The 18342-nt window shown below is 37.4% G+C and overlaps 2 protein-coding genes across 2 annotated transcripts; both read right to left on the reverse strand.

The window, feature by feature from the left end:
• Positions 1 to 1948: 1948 nt before the first annotated feature.
• On the reverse strand, positions 1949 to 10493 carry LOC141003733 (L-amino-acid oxidase-like). Its single transcript, XM_073475174.1, has 8 exons — positions 10454 to 10493; positions 9543 to 9625; positions 7551 to 7774; positions 7242 to 7354; positions 6727 to 6928; positions 5887 to 5955; positions 5668 to 5804; positions 1949 to 4763 (listed from the first exon to the last, which is right to left on the reverse strand). The coding sequence occupies exons 2-8, from the start codon at positions 9571 to 9573 to the stop codon at positions 3956 to 3958; spliced, it is 1584 nt and encodes a 527-aa protein (XP_073331275.1). The 5' UTR covers positions 9574 to 9625; positions 10454 to 10493; the 3' UTR covers positions 1949 to 3955.
• A 2540-nt stretch (positions 10494 to 13033) lies between these two features.
• On the reverse strand, positions 13034 to 17241 carry LOC141003783 (L-amino-acid oxidase-like). Its single transcript, XM_073475244.1, has 7 exons — positions 17158 to 17241; positions 16489 to 16712; positions 15836 to 15948; positions 15449 to 15650; positions 15042 to 15110; positions 14490 to 14626; positions 13034 to 14069 (listed from the first exon to the last, which is right to left on the reverse strand). Exons 1-7 carry the CDS (start codon positions 17186 to 17188, stop codon positions 13262 to 13264), a joined length of 1584 nt encoding a protein of 527 aa, XP_073331345.1. The 5' UTR covers positions 17189 to 17241; the 3' UTR covers positions 13034 to 13261.
• Between the last annotated feature and the right edge of the window lie 1101 nt (positions 17242 to 18342).

An 18342-nucleotide genomic window follows, 5' to 3' on the forward strand; every position in this document is an offset into this window, starting at 1 on the left:
GGTGTTGTCAAGGTGTCAGGCGTATAGCAGTAACATTAATCCAGTAAACTTTACTGATAATACTTGCTTTCACTTAAATTATGTATCCAATGCAGGACTGGTGGAGTATTTTCATCAGTGTTGAGGTAGTTACTTAAAAAAAGTAACGTATACATTACGCAACAAAAAAATGTAAATGAATGTGTTTGCTCACTTTTTTACTCCCTGTAAAAAGTAATAATTACACTAGTTGTTACATTACTTTTTCTTGATTCCATGAAAGTGAGTTTAAACAGCACTTCAAAGGTTAAAGGTGATTGAGCTGTTAGTATACAACACAGGGTTGCATAACAAATTTGCTAAAAATGCTATGCAAACATTGAACATACAGGGTCAAGGTGAATGTAAACAGCAGCAATCAGATGGTGATAATAATATGGTTTTCAGATTCATTTTAAAAGTTCAACATCAGGTAAACACTATCCATCCACTTAAACTGCGTCAGAGCACCAGGCATCAATAACGTTAACACAGAGTCCAACTCTCCTCGTCCCACTGTAGCTCTGCGCTTAGTCCGTTTGTCAAGTGCAGCAAGCTTGATCTGGGATGTTGTGGTGGAGACAGGTCTTTGTTAATACGTGGGCGCGTGCCATTATTAAATGGAATATGAACTGCCTTTAGTGGACGAAACACACTGTCACTAATTTTCATTGTGTGGTTTTTACTATGAAGGACCAGAAAACTTCCTCTACTACTGAAACACATACTTCATGAAGCAGTTACCACTTCTGATGTGTTTTTTTTAAATGTTTTTTTCTATGGTTTAACCATATACACAGATATGATCATGTACATACATAGCTCTATATAATTTCTCATACATATCTATGATCCTTACCATTAACCTGGTAATATTTAGAATTATGTATACTTTAGATAAGCACCTTATTGGTTTTTTCTTCCTACTTTGACAAACTTGTTTCCTTGTTTGAAGTGGTTTGGCCAGGCATTGAGCAAGGTCTTGAGCAATTTCTTAAGAAAACTTTGGATGCCAACCAAACCAAACAAAGGTTGAACAAAATGCTATGTCATGCTATGAGGGGTCAAGGTGATGACAATGATTGGCAGACTGCCTTTTTTGTCAGGAAAACGTAGGCGTGGACCATCTTGTTGACTGGCATGCAGAAGTTTCACCTGGCATTGAGCAATGTCTGACAACATTTCTTATGAAACAGGATGAAACCCAACATCTGAACAAAAGGTTCAATCACTGGTGGATCGTAGATAAGTACATTTACTCAAGTACTGTATTTAAGTAGAAATTCAAGGTACTTGCACTTTTTTTCAGTATTTCCATTTCATGCAACTTTATACTTCTACTACATCTTAGAGGAAAATGGAATGATGTATAAAGTAGCATGCTACAATTTGAAAATCATTCGAACAAATGAAAATAGTACAAAGACAAAATATTTAATGTTAAACTTACACACTTTAGTGTTTTTTGTAAATACACACTCATTCTGAATTTGATGCCATCAACATGTTTCAACAAGTACATACAACCTGTTTGGATCATACCACAGGTAAACAGGTGCAGGTGATAGTGATAGTATCATGATTGGGTATGAAAGGGGGCATCCTCAAAAGACTCAGTTGTTCACATGCGAGGATGGGGCAACAAATCCAACAGTTTAAGAACAATGATTCTCAACACACAATCATGAAGAATGCTGGGATTTCAGCATCTATAATCAATAATATGATCGAATCCTTCAGAGAATCTGGCAGAAATCTTTCTAGACTGAAAACCAAGCAGCAATTTCAACACTGACAATTGTGCAACCTCGACTCCAAAGAAGTTGGGAGGCTGTGCCCAAAAAAAAACTGATACATATGTACAATGATTTGAAAATATTTTGGGACCTTTATTAAACTGAAAACAGCACAAAGAAAAGATGTTTCATTTAAAAACTACTTAACTTTATTGTCTTTTGTACATATAGACTCATTCTGAGTTTGGTGCATACAACAATTTCCCTAGACGAATCATTTATGACAATAGTCCGTTTGTCAAGTGCAGCAAGCTTGATCCGGGATGTTGTGGTGGAGACAGGTCTTTGTAAACATGTGGGCACATTCCATTGTTAAATGGCATATGAACTGCCTTTAGTGGACGAAACACACTGAAACACACTAACGAATTATAATGTGTCACTAATTTTCATTGTGTGGTTTTTACTATGAAGGATCTGAAAACTTCCTCTACTACTGAAACACATACTTCATGAAGCATTGCTACTACTTCTGATGTTTTTTTCTATGGTTTAACCATATACACAGATATGATCATGTACATACATAGCTCTATATAATTTCTCATACATATCTATGATCCTTACCATTAACCTGGTAATATTTAGAATTATGTATACTTTAGATAAGCACCTTATTGGTATTTTCTTCCTACTTTGACCAACTTGTTTCCTTGTTTGAAGTGGTTTGGCCAGGCATTGAGCAAGGTCTTGAGCAATTTCTTAAGAAAACTTTGGATGCCAACCAAACCAAACAAAGGTTGAACAAAATGCTATGTCATGCTATGAGGGGTCAAGGTGATGACAATGATTGGCAGACTGCCTTTTTTGTCAGGAAAACGTAGGCGTGGACCATCTTGTTGACTGGCATGCAGAAGTTTCACCTGGCATTGAGCAATGTCTGACAACATTTCTTATGAAACAGGATGAAACCCAACATCTGAACAAAAGGTTCAATCACTGGTGGATCGTAGATAAGTACATTTACTCAAGTACTGTATTTAAGTAGAAATTCAAGGTACTTGCACTTTTTTTCAGTATTTCCATTTCATGCAACTTTATACTTCTACTACATCTTAGAGGAAAATGGAATGATGTATAAAGTAGCATGCTACAATTTGAAAATCATTCAAACAAATGAAAATAGTACAAAGACAAAATATTTAATGTTAAACTTACACACTTTAGTGTTTTTTGTAAATACACACTCATTCTGAATTTGATGCCATCAACATGTTTCAACAAGTACATACAACCTGTTTGGATCATACCACAGGTAAACAGGTGCAGGTGATAGTGATAGTATCATGATTGGGTATGAAAGGGGGCATCCTCAAAAGACTCAGTTGTTCACATGCGAGGATGGGGCAAAAAATCCAACAGTTTAAGAACAATGATTCTCAACGCGCAATCACGAAGAATGCTGGGATTTCAGCATCTATAATCAATAATATGATCGAATCCTTCAGAGAATCTGGCAGAAATCTTTCTAGACTGAAAACCAAGCAGCAATTTCAACACTGACAATTGTGCAACCTCGACTCCAAAGAAGTTGGGAGGCTGTGCCCAAAAAAAAAAATTGAACAGAATACAATGACTTGAAAAATAATTTATTGTACATAACTATTGTGTTTTGTACATATAGACTAATTCTGAGTTTGGTGCATACAACAATTTCCCTAGATTAATCATTTATGAAAATAGGAATATGTTTTAAAAAATTACTGTAACGCCTACAAGTCATCACTTGAGGTCGACAAAGATCTCAGAGTGCTTCTTGCTTTTTAATAGTGTGAAGTACAAACTCTATAGGTTGGGGAGAGTCATGCTGAACACGCTTTTAAACAGCAGAGGGAAGCATTTTGTGCATTTTCTTGTGAGGTCTCACCACAAATTGAAAAAATGTTCAAAATACAGGGAAGAGTTAATAGTGGTTCGATCACAAAGACTTAAATGAACACGACTTTATCATCAAACTTGGAGAAACACTACTGGTGGTATTGATTATTATCACTGACAGTTTTCCCTAAAAAAGGAGGGAGAATAACATGTTGAAAATCATTGATTTAGATTAGAGCTACATGGTGGAGGAAGCATCACGTTGAGCCTCCTTTTTAAGATAAGAAATGCAGTCACCAAGCAAATGTGCCAATATAAAAACCCTACAACTCATGATGGTGTTTCGTTCCATCTGACTCTGATTTCTCAAGCCCAGCATTGTTTATATTTGTAGCAGCCCTGATCGCAGATTTCATAGATGTCTCGATCCAAGCGTGAGGGAAGGCCGTGTGTTCACCAGCAAAGTGCACCCTGCCTTCACTTCTGAAGAGCTCCTTAGAGTACTCTAAATGTTGATAGGGTGTGAAAAGAGCGAAGGCACCCAAGCTGTATGGATCTACACTCCACCTCTTTACCACCACCCCTGTGCATAGTTCCCTGACACGCTCACCATGGATCTTCACCAAATCTCTCAGAGCCAGCTCTTTCAAGTCTTCATCGCTTGCACCTGCGAAGAGGAGGGAGTCATCAGACCAGGTGTAGGAAGCCAGGAGGACACCAATTTGATCATTCTCTGGGAAACTGTGGCTGGGGTAGTAGATGTAACGAGAGGGCCCATCAGTGATGCTCTTTCCTCCTCGGATGCCGTCCTCCTCCCAGAACTTGTTTTTGAAGGTGAGGATGATTTTAGTGGAGCTTTCGTAGTGGACTCCCCTCAGGGCCTCCATCTTGTTGATGGAGAGAGGTGGATCAAAGTCAATGAAGAGGGCTGCTTTGGCTGTGGTTGTTACCAGAACGACATCGGCATGAAGGTCTGTCAAAGAGGACTGTTGGTCTGTCTGATATGATACAGTTACACCCTTATCTGACTGGCTGATGCGCTTGACCTTAGAGTTGAGGAAGATGGGGGTATCAAGGACAGTGAGGAAAGCTGTTGTTAGGAGATCTGTCCCGCCAGTCACTTCATCGTACCTTCAAAACAAAACACATTTTTAAGTGTCATTGAATCAAGTGTGACAAAAATGGTTGCCTTGTTTGCACAAAGTACTGGCTCATTTGCTTCCTTACAGACATCCTAAAGGGTCAATAGAGAGCAGGTTTTTAAAGTCTGGCTAAGTGGAAGATTGACCTTTCTGCCACTGACTATCCCATTAAGCTCAATAAATGACGACAGGAGCTTGTTGCAGTAAAGATTCAAAAAAAGCAAAGCAGTACATCTGCCTATGAACCAACTATGTCCCAGTAGAGAAGCATTTGATTGTACTCCAAGTCACCAATTTGCAAAGTTAATACCCATAACCATATAAACAAAAGACTTAGTTGGAAATGAGGAAGAAAAAGTTTTCTTTGATTTCTCAAAACTGGCCAAACTGGATCATTCTGTCTCAATCCCCTTTCCAGTTGTCATCCCTAACTCTCATTTTCAGGTGCCTCCTTGCCACTCAGAACAGATTTACATAGAGTAATGGCTGAATCCCCCCCCGCCCCCCCCCCCCGGGGAAAAACCTCCCCCTGTAGCTTGAACACTTCGCCCTAGCCCTAGGCATGACCACGCAAAAAACAAAGGGTAAGCGGTGTATTGGGATTGAGAGTTTATCTAACTATCAAAGACAGGAAATCCAGCAACAAGGCAATAAATCACAGCTCTTTTCTTTTGTGATCATTCACATAAAAGTGTTCCCTGAAATGCCTTTCAAGGAAAAACTGAAAGTGTGCATCGCTAATCATTTCAGATTTGATTGACTGATTGCATCTTGGCCCTCTCAATGATAACTGTCATTTCACCTCACATTGGAGTATCGACAACAAAAGCATAGCACCTTTCTGACATTGAGAAAGACAAGAAACATAAATGTTTTAAATCAACCAATCTTACGTGGTGTTGTCGCTAACATCACTCTGGATGTAGATCATCTCAGTTAGCGCAAGGTGCATGAGGCTTTGTTCATTGAGCAAGTCTCCGATCATCGTGACTGCTTCAGGACTCAAACCACCTTCTTGTTTCAGGTACTCCTGTCAAACAAACAAGTGTTGTCAACATTTGGTGTTCAATCTCTTAAATTTAGTCTTGTGTTTTTGACTCATTTTGATTTACCTTCACAGAGTAGTGGTCGTACTTCTGTAGCGCAGCGAGGCAGCCATGTGCCTCCACTTCATCTTTCACCTACAGAAAAGATCATTTACATCCAGGTTTTAATTACAGCGGTGCCACTGCGAACACACAATCATCCACCACCTATTGTATACCTTGTATAAACCATCATTTTAAGATACTGCAAAAAACTTTCAGTTATGTTAATTCTGGCAGTTCCTTTGCTTAAAATATGTTTATCTGCTGGAACCATGATATTTTAAAAACAAAGTTTTAATCTATACAATTTACTGGGAACTACACTTGATTAAATTGACATCTAATGGGATATTAATTCAATCAGAAGTACAAATAAGTAAATAAATGTATGTTTAGAACATTATCTTTCACCTTATTCCAGGGCTCAGCAATATAAACAATATATATAACGTTATTGTTATATCAGACTCTCCTCTTCGATTTTGGATAACGGCATATGGTTTTATTGACTTAAGTGGTGTCTTTACCTGGTTTTAAAGACTGCATTACAGTTAAGCAATGTCTTTTTGTGACCTTAACAGACTGGTCTACTTACTTGTCTTTACCCACCTTCATTATTGATCAAAAAATTAATTTTGTCAAAGTACCAATAGTCATCCCTACGACATTGTTGCAATATAAGTATCGAGGTTTTTGGTCAAAAATACTGTAATATTGTGCCCAGTCCAAGCATTTATTCAAAATATCAATATGTATCATCTCATTATTGGCCAACAATATTGAAATACTATTTCAAAGCCATACCACCCAACCCAACCTCACCATGCCCTCTATCAGTCCTTCCTCCCTTCAGACATACTGTACCTTCTTCAAAGCTTGCTGTAGCAGCTGGTCGGGTGACTTCCCTCTCTCGCTTTTCCGCAGCTTATACTTCAGGATGTCAGGGTTTGCCTTGACTGCGTACGTCCTCTTCCGTAGCCCATGGACCAGGTAAAAGGTGTTCATGTCTTCCATCTTGAATTTATTCAGCTTGACCCCAAGTTCTTTAGCAAACCAGCGAACAATCCTGTAAAAAGATGGGGTGATAAGTTTGGGACTCGAAAAATTGAAGCGAAGTAAGAGAAGATTCTGTTTGTGCAACAACTACTGGAATAACCTTGAGAAAGAAGCTTATAATGTATCTGAAGATGTTATGTGTTGATGTTGAGACTTTAGTTAAGTAATGTGAATGATTCAGTAGCACATAGATTGGAAGACTGTTCATAATGGGCCTATCAAGACAACACAACATATTTAGCCATCGCTAACAAGAGCTAATCGCTGTGACAGACATTCCTTTAAGGAGAAAACTTCCAAATTTATGACATATTTTTACTCACGCGTGATAACTTGGGATCCTCATGGCTCCCATTTCAGCATACCAGCCCTCTGTTTCATTCCTGTAGGTCTCCACCCGTCCTCCTACACGACCACTAGCCTCTAATATGGTTACCTTTTAAAACAGATGAAGTGCTTTACCATACTGTATGTGTTTGCTTCATGATGAGAAAAAACCTTGTAATTTTATGCACTCGTATATAAATAAATTTGTCCATGCAGTCCATGTTAAAGCTTTGAATCTTTCAGCCTGATTAATAGTTTTTCTGCCCCCTGGTGGCCAACAAAACAATTCAAGTAGCTGTTTGTACCTTGTGTCCTGCATCTTGCAGTAACTTGGCAGCAGTCAGTCCAGCCACGCCTGCACCGACAATAACAACATGATGAGATGTATTCACGTGTGGAAGGCCAGTCTGCACCGTGTGCAGCAGCTTTTTGTAGTCTTTGTCCTCCAGACAGTTCTCCAGATGTTCCTTCAGACTAACAGCTGTCGTGTTGCTGTAGTACAGTGTGAGCAGCAGCACACTAACACCAACTGGAAACAAACACAGTGGTTACTTCAACAGGCAACTCAACCTGCAAAGACAAAGTCAGGTTGAACACTGAGAAGAAAAACTGCCTATTGTATTAAAAGGTCACATCACATGACATCATGTCCAGTCTAACCTCTTCTCCACTAGCTTCTCTAATTCAATGCTATCTCTAATTCACCATGTCTTTCTGGAAAAAATAAACATTTTCCATAAACACTCAGACATATGTGATGACGTTTAACTCTAGGCCTCATGGGAAATTGTGTTCATTAAGGCAGATAATATCCAGATATATTGATTAAACAATTATCAGTACCCAAAAGTCATACCTAGAATTAAATAAAGATATTGTGGTAAATTATTAAGTTATCCATGCAAATAGTATTTTAGTAAAAGTATTAATACATTACTATCAAAAGCACAAGTGAGAGTAAATTAAACATATATTTAGATGTATGACAATTGAGTTGACCGATTACCCGATCCAATATTCAGCTTTTTTCTATGATTATCAGAATCAGTGATTTTTTTGGCCAATTGCCGATAAAATAAATCTGTTAAAATGTTGTACTTTGGCTCTGCTACAGCATGTAATCAGCAAAGTGACCAGTCACTTAAGTTGTCAAATAAATGCATTGGAGTCAAAAGTACAATATTTGCCTCAAAAATATAGTGGAGAGGAAGTATAATATAACAGAAAATGGAAATACTACCTCAAAAACACCTCAAAATTGTACTTAAGTATGTTGCTTGATTAAACGTACTTAGTTACATTTCATCACTGACAATGATATGAGATTGTTAACATGTATAAACATATATTGCATATTGTTAAGTAAGGTTTTCTCCCAAGGAATGTTATTTACTTGCAAAATGTAAATGGGATTTTGATTGAGGTTTTGTTACTTCTGGAAAAGAACTGGGAAGTCTCACTCAGGCTCTCTATGAAACTTCAACTTGTCTGTATTTTGCGTCGCCATTGTACACATACACACTTATGTTTTACGTAAGTTATACACTCTGGTTATTGATAATAATTATTCCATCTGTGGAATAATCATTTTTGTCATTTTTTGATAATTTCCTTGGATGGTATGTGTAAAGAAGTTTCCTTGAAAGAAAGTCTCCGTTGAAACGAAAGTAAATATTGATTTATTATTCATGGTAACTCCATTCTACACATGCTTCCCTATAGACAAATTTCACATTTTTGCAATGTAGACATAAAACATTTGAACACTTGAAGGATTTCAGTTCCAAAAATCACCCGCAGTCGAAAGTGAGCAGGTTTCTTTCTGCACAAATCAGACTTCTTCTACTCAGCATGTGGTATTTATTCCCGTAAAGTCCAAAATAAATACTTCCCTCTTCTAATTTCATCACCTAGTGAGTGAAGTGAAACTGCACCCATGTAAATCCTGTACTCAAAAGCAGAATGACATACAGTGCCCAATTCTTCTGTGACTTAAAACCTCAGATGAGGATTAAGGAAGTGACAGCAGCAAAATATGCTTGTGCAGCACATATTTGAAAGGACAGAATAATTACATAAACAAAATAAATAAATAAAAAAAATCAAACCAAATTCAACCTTTAAGCCTCCACAAGTCAGTAAGTGGAATATCAACATAGCTGTAGGCAAGCCTGATGGCTAAGACAGATCATTTTTCACAGTTTTTTGCATAGAGTTTTTGAATTGTAAAAGATTGCTGTTCTCACTGCTTTGTCTATATAAAAAAGGATAACACAATATTGCTTTAAAATACTCACATAATTTCCACCTCATGGCATGTAAATCCATCCTGGTAAGTGGTAAGTAAGCGTGTCTTCTTTAAGTCTTTGTGGTGTGAGGTCTAGGAACAGAGACAGACTGTTTAAATCCTGGAAAGTCCTGACAGGAGTTTCATCTTTGACAGCAAAAGTATGTATGTGTGTTACACAATAGGTTTTTGGCATTTAGCTTGTGATTTATTTAAAGTGTTACAGTAAAATAAAATAAAAATTGCAACATTAACCAGAATCACACTACAAAGCTCATTCTGGTGTAGTATGTTTTGTAGGGTCCAGTACAATACAATCTACACAACAGTCTACACAATTTTACAAATATTTTGTGAATTAAAATATCTATGTTTTGTTTTCATTTCATCATTCTTACATCATATTACAAATGTACACATTGCCATTTATATTTTAAGTATATTTTAATTTTACATTAATCATTTTTTTGCGTCATTCTTGTCTTTGCTGATGCTGATGTTATTTTTGTTTCTATTAACATATTTGTTACGTATTTCAATTTGAACAGTACTTTTTTTTTTTTTCCAAGGACATTACTGTGTTGAATAATAGGAACATTAGGGTATTTTGTTAGCAAATTTTAACTAATGATACTTCTAAAAAGTGATGGGGACAAAATTGGTAATTTCAAAAAGTGGTGGGGACATGTCCCCAGCATCCCCAGTGTAAATGACACCTATGATTCTTTCTCTTCTGTTAGGTTGCAATGATGGAACTTTACATCACAGTCTGGTTTAATTCAATCTTATATTGCTATATAATTGTTTTGCAAATTTGCAAATGTATTTTGTAAGAAGTAGAAGAACATATTAACAAATAATTTGTTATGCTGTTCTATTCATAGTGAAAATGTAATATATTATGATATGAAGAATTCTTACCGTCAAGGTCCTGAAACGACAGCATCTGATGTTACACTGAGCAGACCTGTTGTGAAATCACAGCTTTTATACACCGTACTTACCCAAATTATTGGATTTTTTACTGGCAAGTCTGATCTCAAATGGCCATGACTTCCTATATGTTTGGTTTTCAGTTTCAGTTTGAACCAGGTCTTGCAATCAGGCGATCTGCAATAACCTGCTCAGTTCTCATGATCACAATAAAAATGTTAGATTACTCAACATCACACTTAAAATGCAACTACAATGAGGAAATGCAGGGTTTTTTTTTTTAACCAGCCATTCATTTTGGATTGAATTGGTTAGCCACACCTGTCATCTGACAGTCAGATGTTTTCAGTGTGACTCATAGTGGTAACTGGGTGAGCTTTTAAAGAAGTAAGGAAAATACGTGAAATCTTAAAAAGGGAATTTTGGTGTTCATATGACACATTTATCTACATGTTGTGAATTTATTGGTCAACTCTTGGGAGGACTATACTTTAGGGCCCTTTGGTGATTGAGCCCAGTTTTAACAGTTTTAGGTTCCTGGGAATCAACATCACAGAGAACCTCTCATGGTCTTCACATATCGACACTCTCGTAATTAGAGTAAAGAAAAGGCTCTTTTTCTTAAGGAAACTTAAGAAAGTTAAATCCCATCCCAATTTCTGTTATCTTTTACAGAGGAGCAATGGAAAGCATCTTGACTGGAAACATCACAAACTGGCACGGTTCATGCATGGCCCAGGACAGGAAGTTCCTGCATTGGGTGTTTAAAACTGCTGAGAAAATCACCCAATGAGCATCAGTGACATTGGTGAAGTGATGTGTCTGCACAGAGCACAAAGGATGCTTAAAGACAACACCCAACCCAGTGACAGTCTGTTCAGCCTGCTGCCACATGGCAGGAGATCCGGACCACCAGACACCAGAGCAGCTTCTCTCCTCAGGCTGTGAGGCTCCTGAACTCATCCTCAACACCAATATGAAAAGCTTATTTTTCTGACTTTATTATTGATATTATGTATTAATTAGTCTGTATTGTTTTTTGTGTTTAGGTAGTTTAGGAAATTTCAAACAGAAATTTCATAATACAATTGTGTATTGCATAATAACAATTTATTTAATCTTAAATCCTGTATTCTACACGTAGATCCAAAAATCACATATAAATCCATTATTGTTATAATTAGTTCTGCATGCTGCTCATTATCTGCAACATCACACTGAATAACAGCACGATGTTCCACCCATGTGTGTGTGATTTCCTCTGGGTACTCCAGTTTTCCCCCACCATTAAAAACAAGTATGTTACATAAGTTAATTATCCTGTCAGTGCCCTTGAAAAAAGGCTTAGAATTTGAGTTGCTTTGGATGAGTTACATGAAGTGACCTATTTTCCCAATGCAAATTAATGAATGATAACTTACTGTTAACTTATACATCCAGAGATACTAAAGTTAGGTATGGTATGGCAAAATGTGGACAGAATTGAATTATTTCAGCCAAATGTTGTCAATGAAAGTGCATGAAAACTAGGTGGCAAACTAGCAGAAACGTTGAGGTAGTTACTCAATAATAACAACAACGGATAAATGGTTTAAATGGTAAACTCAGATAATATGCACATGACATAATTAGTCAAAAGTAAAGGATTAATGGTTGAAATGATTACCTAAAATTATGAATAACAAGGTAAAATCAAAACACTAACTAGCATATTTTGGATCTGATCTGGCATTGTGTGTGATTTCTTATTAGACTAAGATCTTGTAAAATGGTGTCTTGTAGTGTATTAGGATCTCCGATTTGGTTTGTAATTACAGTATAATTTGGTATAATAGTGTCTCAGTATAGTAGCCTATATTTTAAGTAAGACTTTATGCGGTTTCTGATTACAGCATAATTTGGGTAGGCTATATGGTGTCTAATAACAGTTTAACTTTTCTTGTTTACTGTCTAATGAACATTACATTATTTCTAGTTGTCTAATTTGATACAAAGTACGGCTTGTTAAGTCTTATTAGCGTATTGTTCTTGTCTAATTTGATACAAAGTATGACTTGTTACGTCTTATTGGCTATTGTTTTTGTCTAATTTGACACAAAGTACGGCTTGTTACGTCTTATTAATGTACTGTAAAATAAAGTGCGACCCTTTTTTGTAGTTCTACTTAACATGTAGCATAACATAACATAAAATGCTGCATTCATCACTATCTCTTGTCAACTCCCCAAAAATAAAGCATTCATTTGCTGCCATTTGTTTTTAGTTTTTGAATCAAAAGGTCGCAGCCATAAGTTTGAGAGATGTGTCAAACATACCTGTGTCTTTTGATTATGTATGATACAGAAGTGTTTGTGTAGAAATAAAACCGAGGCAAGATGAAAAGGATTTTATAAATGAGGTGTTGCAGCAGGAGGTCCTGGGTACAAACCCAGTGGCTGGTTGGGCCCTTCATGCTAAAAATGCACAGGTTAGCTTAGATGCTGACTCTTAAATCTTTTTGGAATACTTTTTTGTGTACACTTAAATCATAATGAAAAAAAAGTCATAGTTTTTTATTTAAGTTTATTCATTCATTTTTAATGGACAAGCACAGAGAAACATTGACAGTTACATAAGCAGTGTTCAATATACTGTTCATATGTAGCCCAAGCTAATTTCTGAAAACCAGTGCCATACAGGTTTTATTTGTATTATATTATATTCTCTGAAAGGTGCATTCAAATATATATTTCTGTGGCATTAGTTAGACATAATGCACCTGTATTCTCTTTACCACAATACATGATTCTCTAGACCCTAGAGCTCATCTCGTGCTGGACCTTTAGCTGGCTCTGAATGCAAGAGCACCACATTGTTAATATTTGTAGCAGCCCTGATCGCAGATTTCATAGATGTCTCGATCCAAGCGTGAGGGAAGGCTGTGTGTTCACCAGCAAAGTGCACCCTGCCTTCATTACTGAAGAGCTCTTTGGAGTACTCTAAATGTTGATAGGGTGTGAAGAGAGCGAAGGCACCCAAGCTGTATGGATCTACGCTCCACCTCTTTACCACCACCCCTGTGCATAGTTCCCTGACAGCCTCGCCATGGATCTTCACCAAATCTCTCAGAGCCAGCTCTTTCAAGTCTTCATCGCTTGCACCTGCGAAGAGGAGGGAGTCATCAGACCAGGTGTAGGAAGCCAGGAGGACACCAATTTGATCATTCTCTGGGAAACTGTGGCTGGGGTAGTAGATGAAACGAGAGGGCCCATCAGTGATGCTCTTTCCTCCTTGGATGAAGTCCTTCTCCCAGAACTTCTCACTAAAGGTGAGGATGATTTTAGTGGAGCTGTCATAGTGGACTCCCCTCAGGGCCTCCATCTTGTTGATGGAGAGAGGTGGATCAAAGTCAATGAAGAGGGCTGCTTTGGCTGTGGTTGTTAACAGGACAAAATCGGCATGAAGGTCTGTCAAAGAGGACTGTTGGTCTGTCTGATATGATACAGTTACACCCTTATCTGACTGGCTGATGCGCTTGACCTTAGAGTTGAGAAGAATAGGGACATCAAGGACATTGAGAAAAGCCGTCGGGAGAAGGTCCGACCCACCAATCACCTCATGATACCTTTAAAACAGAAAGACAAATAAATGCTCTTATTGCATGCTTTCTTGTAGAGAGAGGGGGTACATTTTAAATGATGTCCATATGCTCTGGTTTAAAGATATTTAGATGATTATATGCCGTTTAGAAGATCCAGACTGGGAGACCAACCCACAGTCATTCATATCTATTTAGATTTGGTTTGTGCTGCCATTGCTGTTGGATTTGAATCAGATCATACACAGATAACGTGGAAATCAAAACTGTGTAAACACAAACGTATAGAGTTGTATCATCTGCAAATAAGTGAAGAACTTCATTTCCCAGACATTTCATGGTGACTTTGGTTTCCATCACTTTTTCTGGCAAGGGGTTTTATAATTTGTAACTCTACTGTGTAAAAGAAATCTGTAATAGCGGACAGAAAGGAATGTAGGGCCTTACGTAACAGTGTCATTGATGACAGCCTCGTCATAGATCATCTCAGTCAGCGCTGTGTACATGAGGCTCTGTTCGTTAAGGAGGTCTCCAATCATTCTCAGTGCTTCTGAGCTCAAACCTCCTTCTTCTTGTAGATACTCCTGTTCAACGGACAAAGTCATGCTGTTTGCCAGGCTCAGAAAGAAGGCTTAAAATTCATTACAACAAAACATTTTCTCTAGGCAGGTTTTCAAGCATCATGTGTCACATATTGGGAGTTATGTAGTCAGATAGTTATGAGTTATGCATCCCACCACCTGATGGGAAGTTTCAGCAACCACTTGTCAGCCTTGCATTCTCTGTTCTCACCCAGTTCTAATTTTCTGGCAATTTTTGAAATATTTAACTTCATAAAAATATATTGCAAAATATAAAAACTGCTGGGGAAAATGAGTCTCTTAAATTGGCATTTTAAAAGATAATACATTGGACACAATTCTGTCTACTCCAAATTGAAGATAATTTTTTTTGACCCACTGACTTTTATCTACTTTTATTGATCACATTGTGTTTTACCTGCACAGAATAATGGTCGTATTTCTTCAGCGCAGCCTTGCAACCATGAGTCTCCACTTCATCTTTCACCTACAAAAAGAAGAGTAAAAAGTCACTTCTATGGATGAAGGTAATTGGATCATCTATTGAGTTGATGCAGTTATCATGAGTACTTGTAAACTGCTATCTATATGTACTGAACCAAAAATATGTAACTCAACTGTTGAGTTACTGAGTCAAATACATTTGCTTGATTTGTGTTAAATTATTATCTGGTAATAAGTGACAGCTCAAGTGTCCTGTGTTAATTTCTGCAACTTTCCTGTGATTACCAGGCATTCAGTTTCAGAATGTCCTAAGCAGCAAGTTAATTGTTATTTGGTCAAGGACCTGATTCCATTCCTCACTCCTTTCCTGTGTTTGCATACCTTTTGCAAAGCTAGCTGTATCAGCTCGTCGGCTGACTTTCCTTTCTCACTAGTCGACACGTTGTACTTCAGGATGTCTGGGTTTGCTTGCACTACGTATGTCCTCTTCTTAATCCCGTTAACCCAGTAAAAGGTGTTCGGGTCATACATTCTGAACTCTTTAAGCTTGACCCCAAGCTCGTTGGCAAACCAGTGGACGATGCTGTTAACAGAGGAGGTGATGGTAGAAGTGTTAGCTTGCGACTACAATTACTTAGGCTAAGCTAAATATAGTGCTGGGCTAAGAATATGCAGTGTTCAAAAGCCCTTTAGAGGGGAAAGGGATTCATGCACGTGTTTATATGTTAAATGCTAAATTAAAAAAAAAAAAAAATTACATAAACTCACCGGTGGAAACTTGGGATCCTCATGGCTCCCAGTTCAGCATACCAGCCCTCTTTCTCATTCCTGTAGGTCTCCACCCGTCCTCCAACACGACCGCTCGCCTCCAATATGGTTACCTGGTTACCAAAACAGATCAATAAAGTGAGGCCAGCCATGAAATGATTCAAAGGCTTTTCAAAGTTGGAGTACTTCTATTTTTAATGTTCCTACAACATATTACTGTGTCTGCTTTTCCCACTGCTGTTGGTACATCTACTACTACGGCTACAGGGGCCACAATAGTATAACTACAAAAACTACTACTACTACTACTGCCAAAATATCTACTAAAATCAATGCTGCTACTGTTACTACTGAAATACTATTACCACTATGACTAATAATACTGCTGGGTATTGCTGGGAAAGGATGTCACTTGAACATCAATAAATGTTAAAATGTCTAATAAATGTCACAAAAAACGTTCGTTCCGGCTCCTCAGTGGACGTCTTTTGAACGTTCGACAAAGATGTTGATTTGAAGTCTTTGTACATGTTTTGCTCAGTGGCTTACAAACTATCATAGTTACAAGGGGTTAGCAGGAGCTGAACAGGGGCTGTGGAGCTATGTTTTTCCTTTACAATACCATACAGAGCACATCAACCTGTTGCTTGTACCTTGTGTCCTGCGTCTTGCAGTAACTTGGCAGCTGTCAGTCCAGCCATGCCAGCTCCGACAATAACAACATGATGAGATGTATTCACGTGTGGGAGGCCGGTCTGCACCGTGTGCAGCAGCTCTTCGTAGTCTTTGTCCTTCAGACAGTCCTCCAGATGTTCCTTCATGCTGAGAGAAGCAGCATGGCTGGGGTACAGTGTGAGCAGCAGCACACTGACGGCAACTGGGAACGCACATGGAGAGAAAAACACTCTAAACAGGGAACTTCAATTTAAATATTTTACTCCTCAGCATCAGTTTACTGTCTGTAAATGTAGTAAATGTCCCAGACAGTCTCAGACAGTGATTAGATCTGAAAGTTCAGAAAGTTCTGCTTTTTCAGTATGTGTCAACCTTGCACTGAAAAAGCAGAACTTTCTTCAAAGGGTCTGAGTTGCTGACAAGGAATAAATCAAGTGAGGAGGAAATGAGCACTTTCAGCAGATTACTCTCTCAGACAGCAGCTTCATTCATACAAACGCACAAACTCACAGTGGGAGTTGATTTATTAAGCTACCTTTGGGACTTAATAACTCAGCCTTTTTATCACAAATAAGGGTCAATTGACAATTACAGTAAAAGTATTCACATGATCACAAAAAGAGAGTTAAGGCTCAGAAAATACTCACATAACTTCCATTTTGTCTCAGGCAGATCCATCTCGGTAACGAAGTGTGTCTTCGTTTGCTCTTTGGTCAGGAAGGAATCAAGGGAAAGAAACAAAAGTCAGTACACATACTTTTATATTTAAGTGGCGGCACAACATGCAAAAACATCATCTTTTCTTGCACTTGTCAAATTTATGATACAGGATTGGGCTATATTGCTTCCATAACATGTTTTCTTTGAAATTAGTGTGAAGAAAATGCTCAAAATACACACTTAGGTTTTAAATTAGGCAAAATAGCACATATATAATTATATAGCCTTACTTGCATCTGTAAACATAAAATGTCAGAAAACTTGCAATACAGATAATAATCGTGTCAATGTAAGTTATCAGCTGGGGATGTTTCATGGTGATATCTGTTAGTTAAAATGTTACAGTATTCACCTTTTTTCAAGTGTTTGGAATATGAAAATGTTTTTTTTCAGACCCTGAGCCAGAAATCTCCACTCCAGTAGTACTCACATACACCCGACTTTCCAGTTTAAGTCTATATTCTGAAGGTTTTTACAGAGTGGTTCGTTCATATATCATTCACAGCCTGATTCATGAAACATTTTATTCCTAAAAAATGACAAAGATTTTTTTTGTATGGCTGTTGACAGTATTTTCTGATTAATGGAGTGATACAAAGAGATATACATAATGTTCTCTGTAAAAACAATCGACTCTAACATGTCAATAAAATAAACAAGATTTTGAATCTGATGTTCAGATTTCTGTTCTGGGAATTTAAGCAAATTCATCTGTTTATTTAAACATAAGACATCAGAAAACTTGCAATACTTGCAACATCATGGTGATATCTATGATTTAAACTTCTAACCCCATTCACCTGTAGTGTCCCCCCTTAATTTAGTGCCATTTGCTGGTATTTAAACAAATACAAAATGAGTTCAACAACAGAAAACCTGATGTATGGAATCATGTGATTCTGATTGTTAGTCACCACGTTTTGATTACATTTACAGGATTTTAAACTTTCTGTAAATTCCTTATATTTACATATTTTATGTTCAAATATATGCTGTTAAAAACATTTTTAAAAAAATCCTCTTAATCATGCTCTATTTGAATTTGTTTATCTTGTATGTTAAATATATAACATTTTATGCTTCTGAATATTAAGATAAAAAAACAAATCAAA

This window comes from Pagrus major, chromosome 10, assembly GCF_040436345.1.
Source record: "Pagrus major chromosome 10, Pma_NU_1.0".
NCBI lineage: Eukaryota > Metazoa > Chordata > Actinopteri > Spariformes > Sparidae > Pagrus > Pagrus major.

Excerpts from the sequence above, each read along its gene's own strand:
- LOC141003733 (XM_073475174.1), bottom strand. The coding sequence starts at position 9,573 with ATGGATTTACATGCCATGAGGTGGAAATTAT. Across the intron at positions 5,956-6,726 it reads TACAGCAAGCTTTGAAGAAG|GTGAAAGATGAAGTGGAGGC; the intron begins GTACAGTATGTC and ends TCTTTTCTGTAG. Across the intron at positions 4,764-5,667 it reads GATGTTAGCGACAACACCAC|GTACGATGAAGTGACTGGCG; the intron begins GTAAGATTGGTT and ends TTTGTTTTGAAG.
- LOC141003783 (XM_073475244.1), bottom strand. The coding sequence starts at position 17,188 with ATGGATCTGCCTGAGACAAAATGGAAGTTAT. Across the intron at positions 15,949-16,488 it reads TGCAAGACGCAGGACACAAG|GTAACCATATTGGAGGCGAG; the intron begins GTACAAGCAACA and ends TTTGGTAACCAG. Across the intron at positions 14,627-15,041 it reads ACGACCATTATTCTGTGCAG|GAGTATCTACAAGAAGAAGG; the intron begins GTAAAACACAAT and ends TCCGTTGAACAG.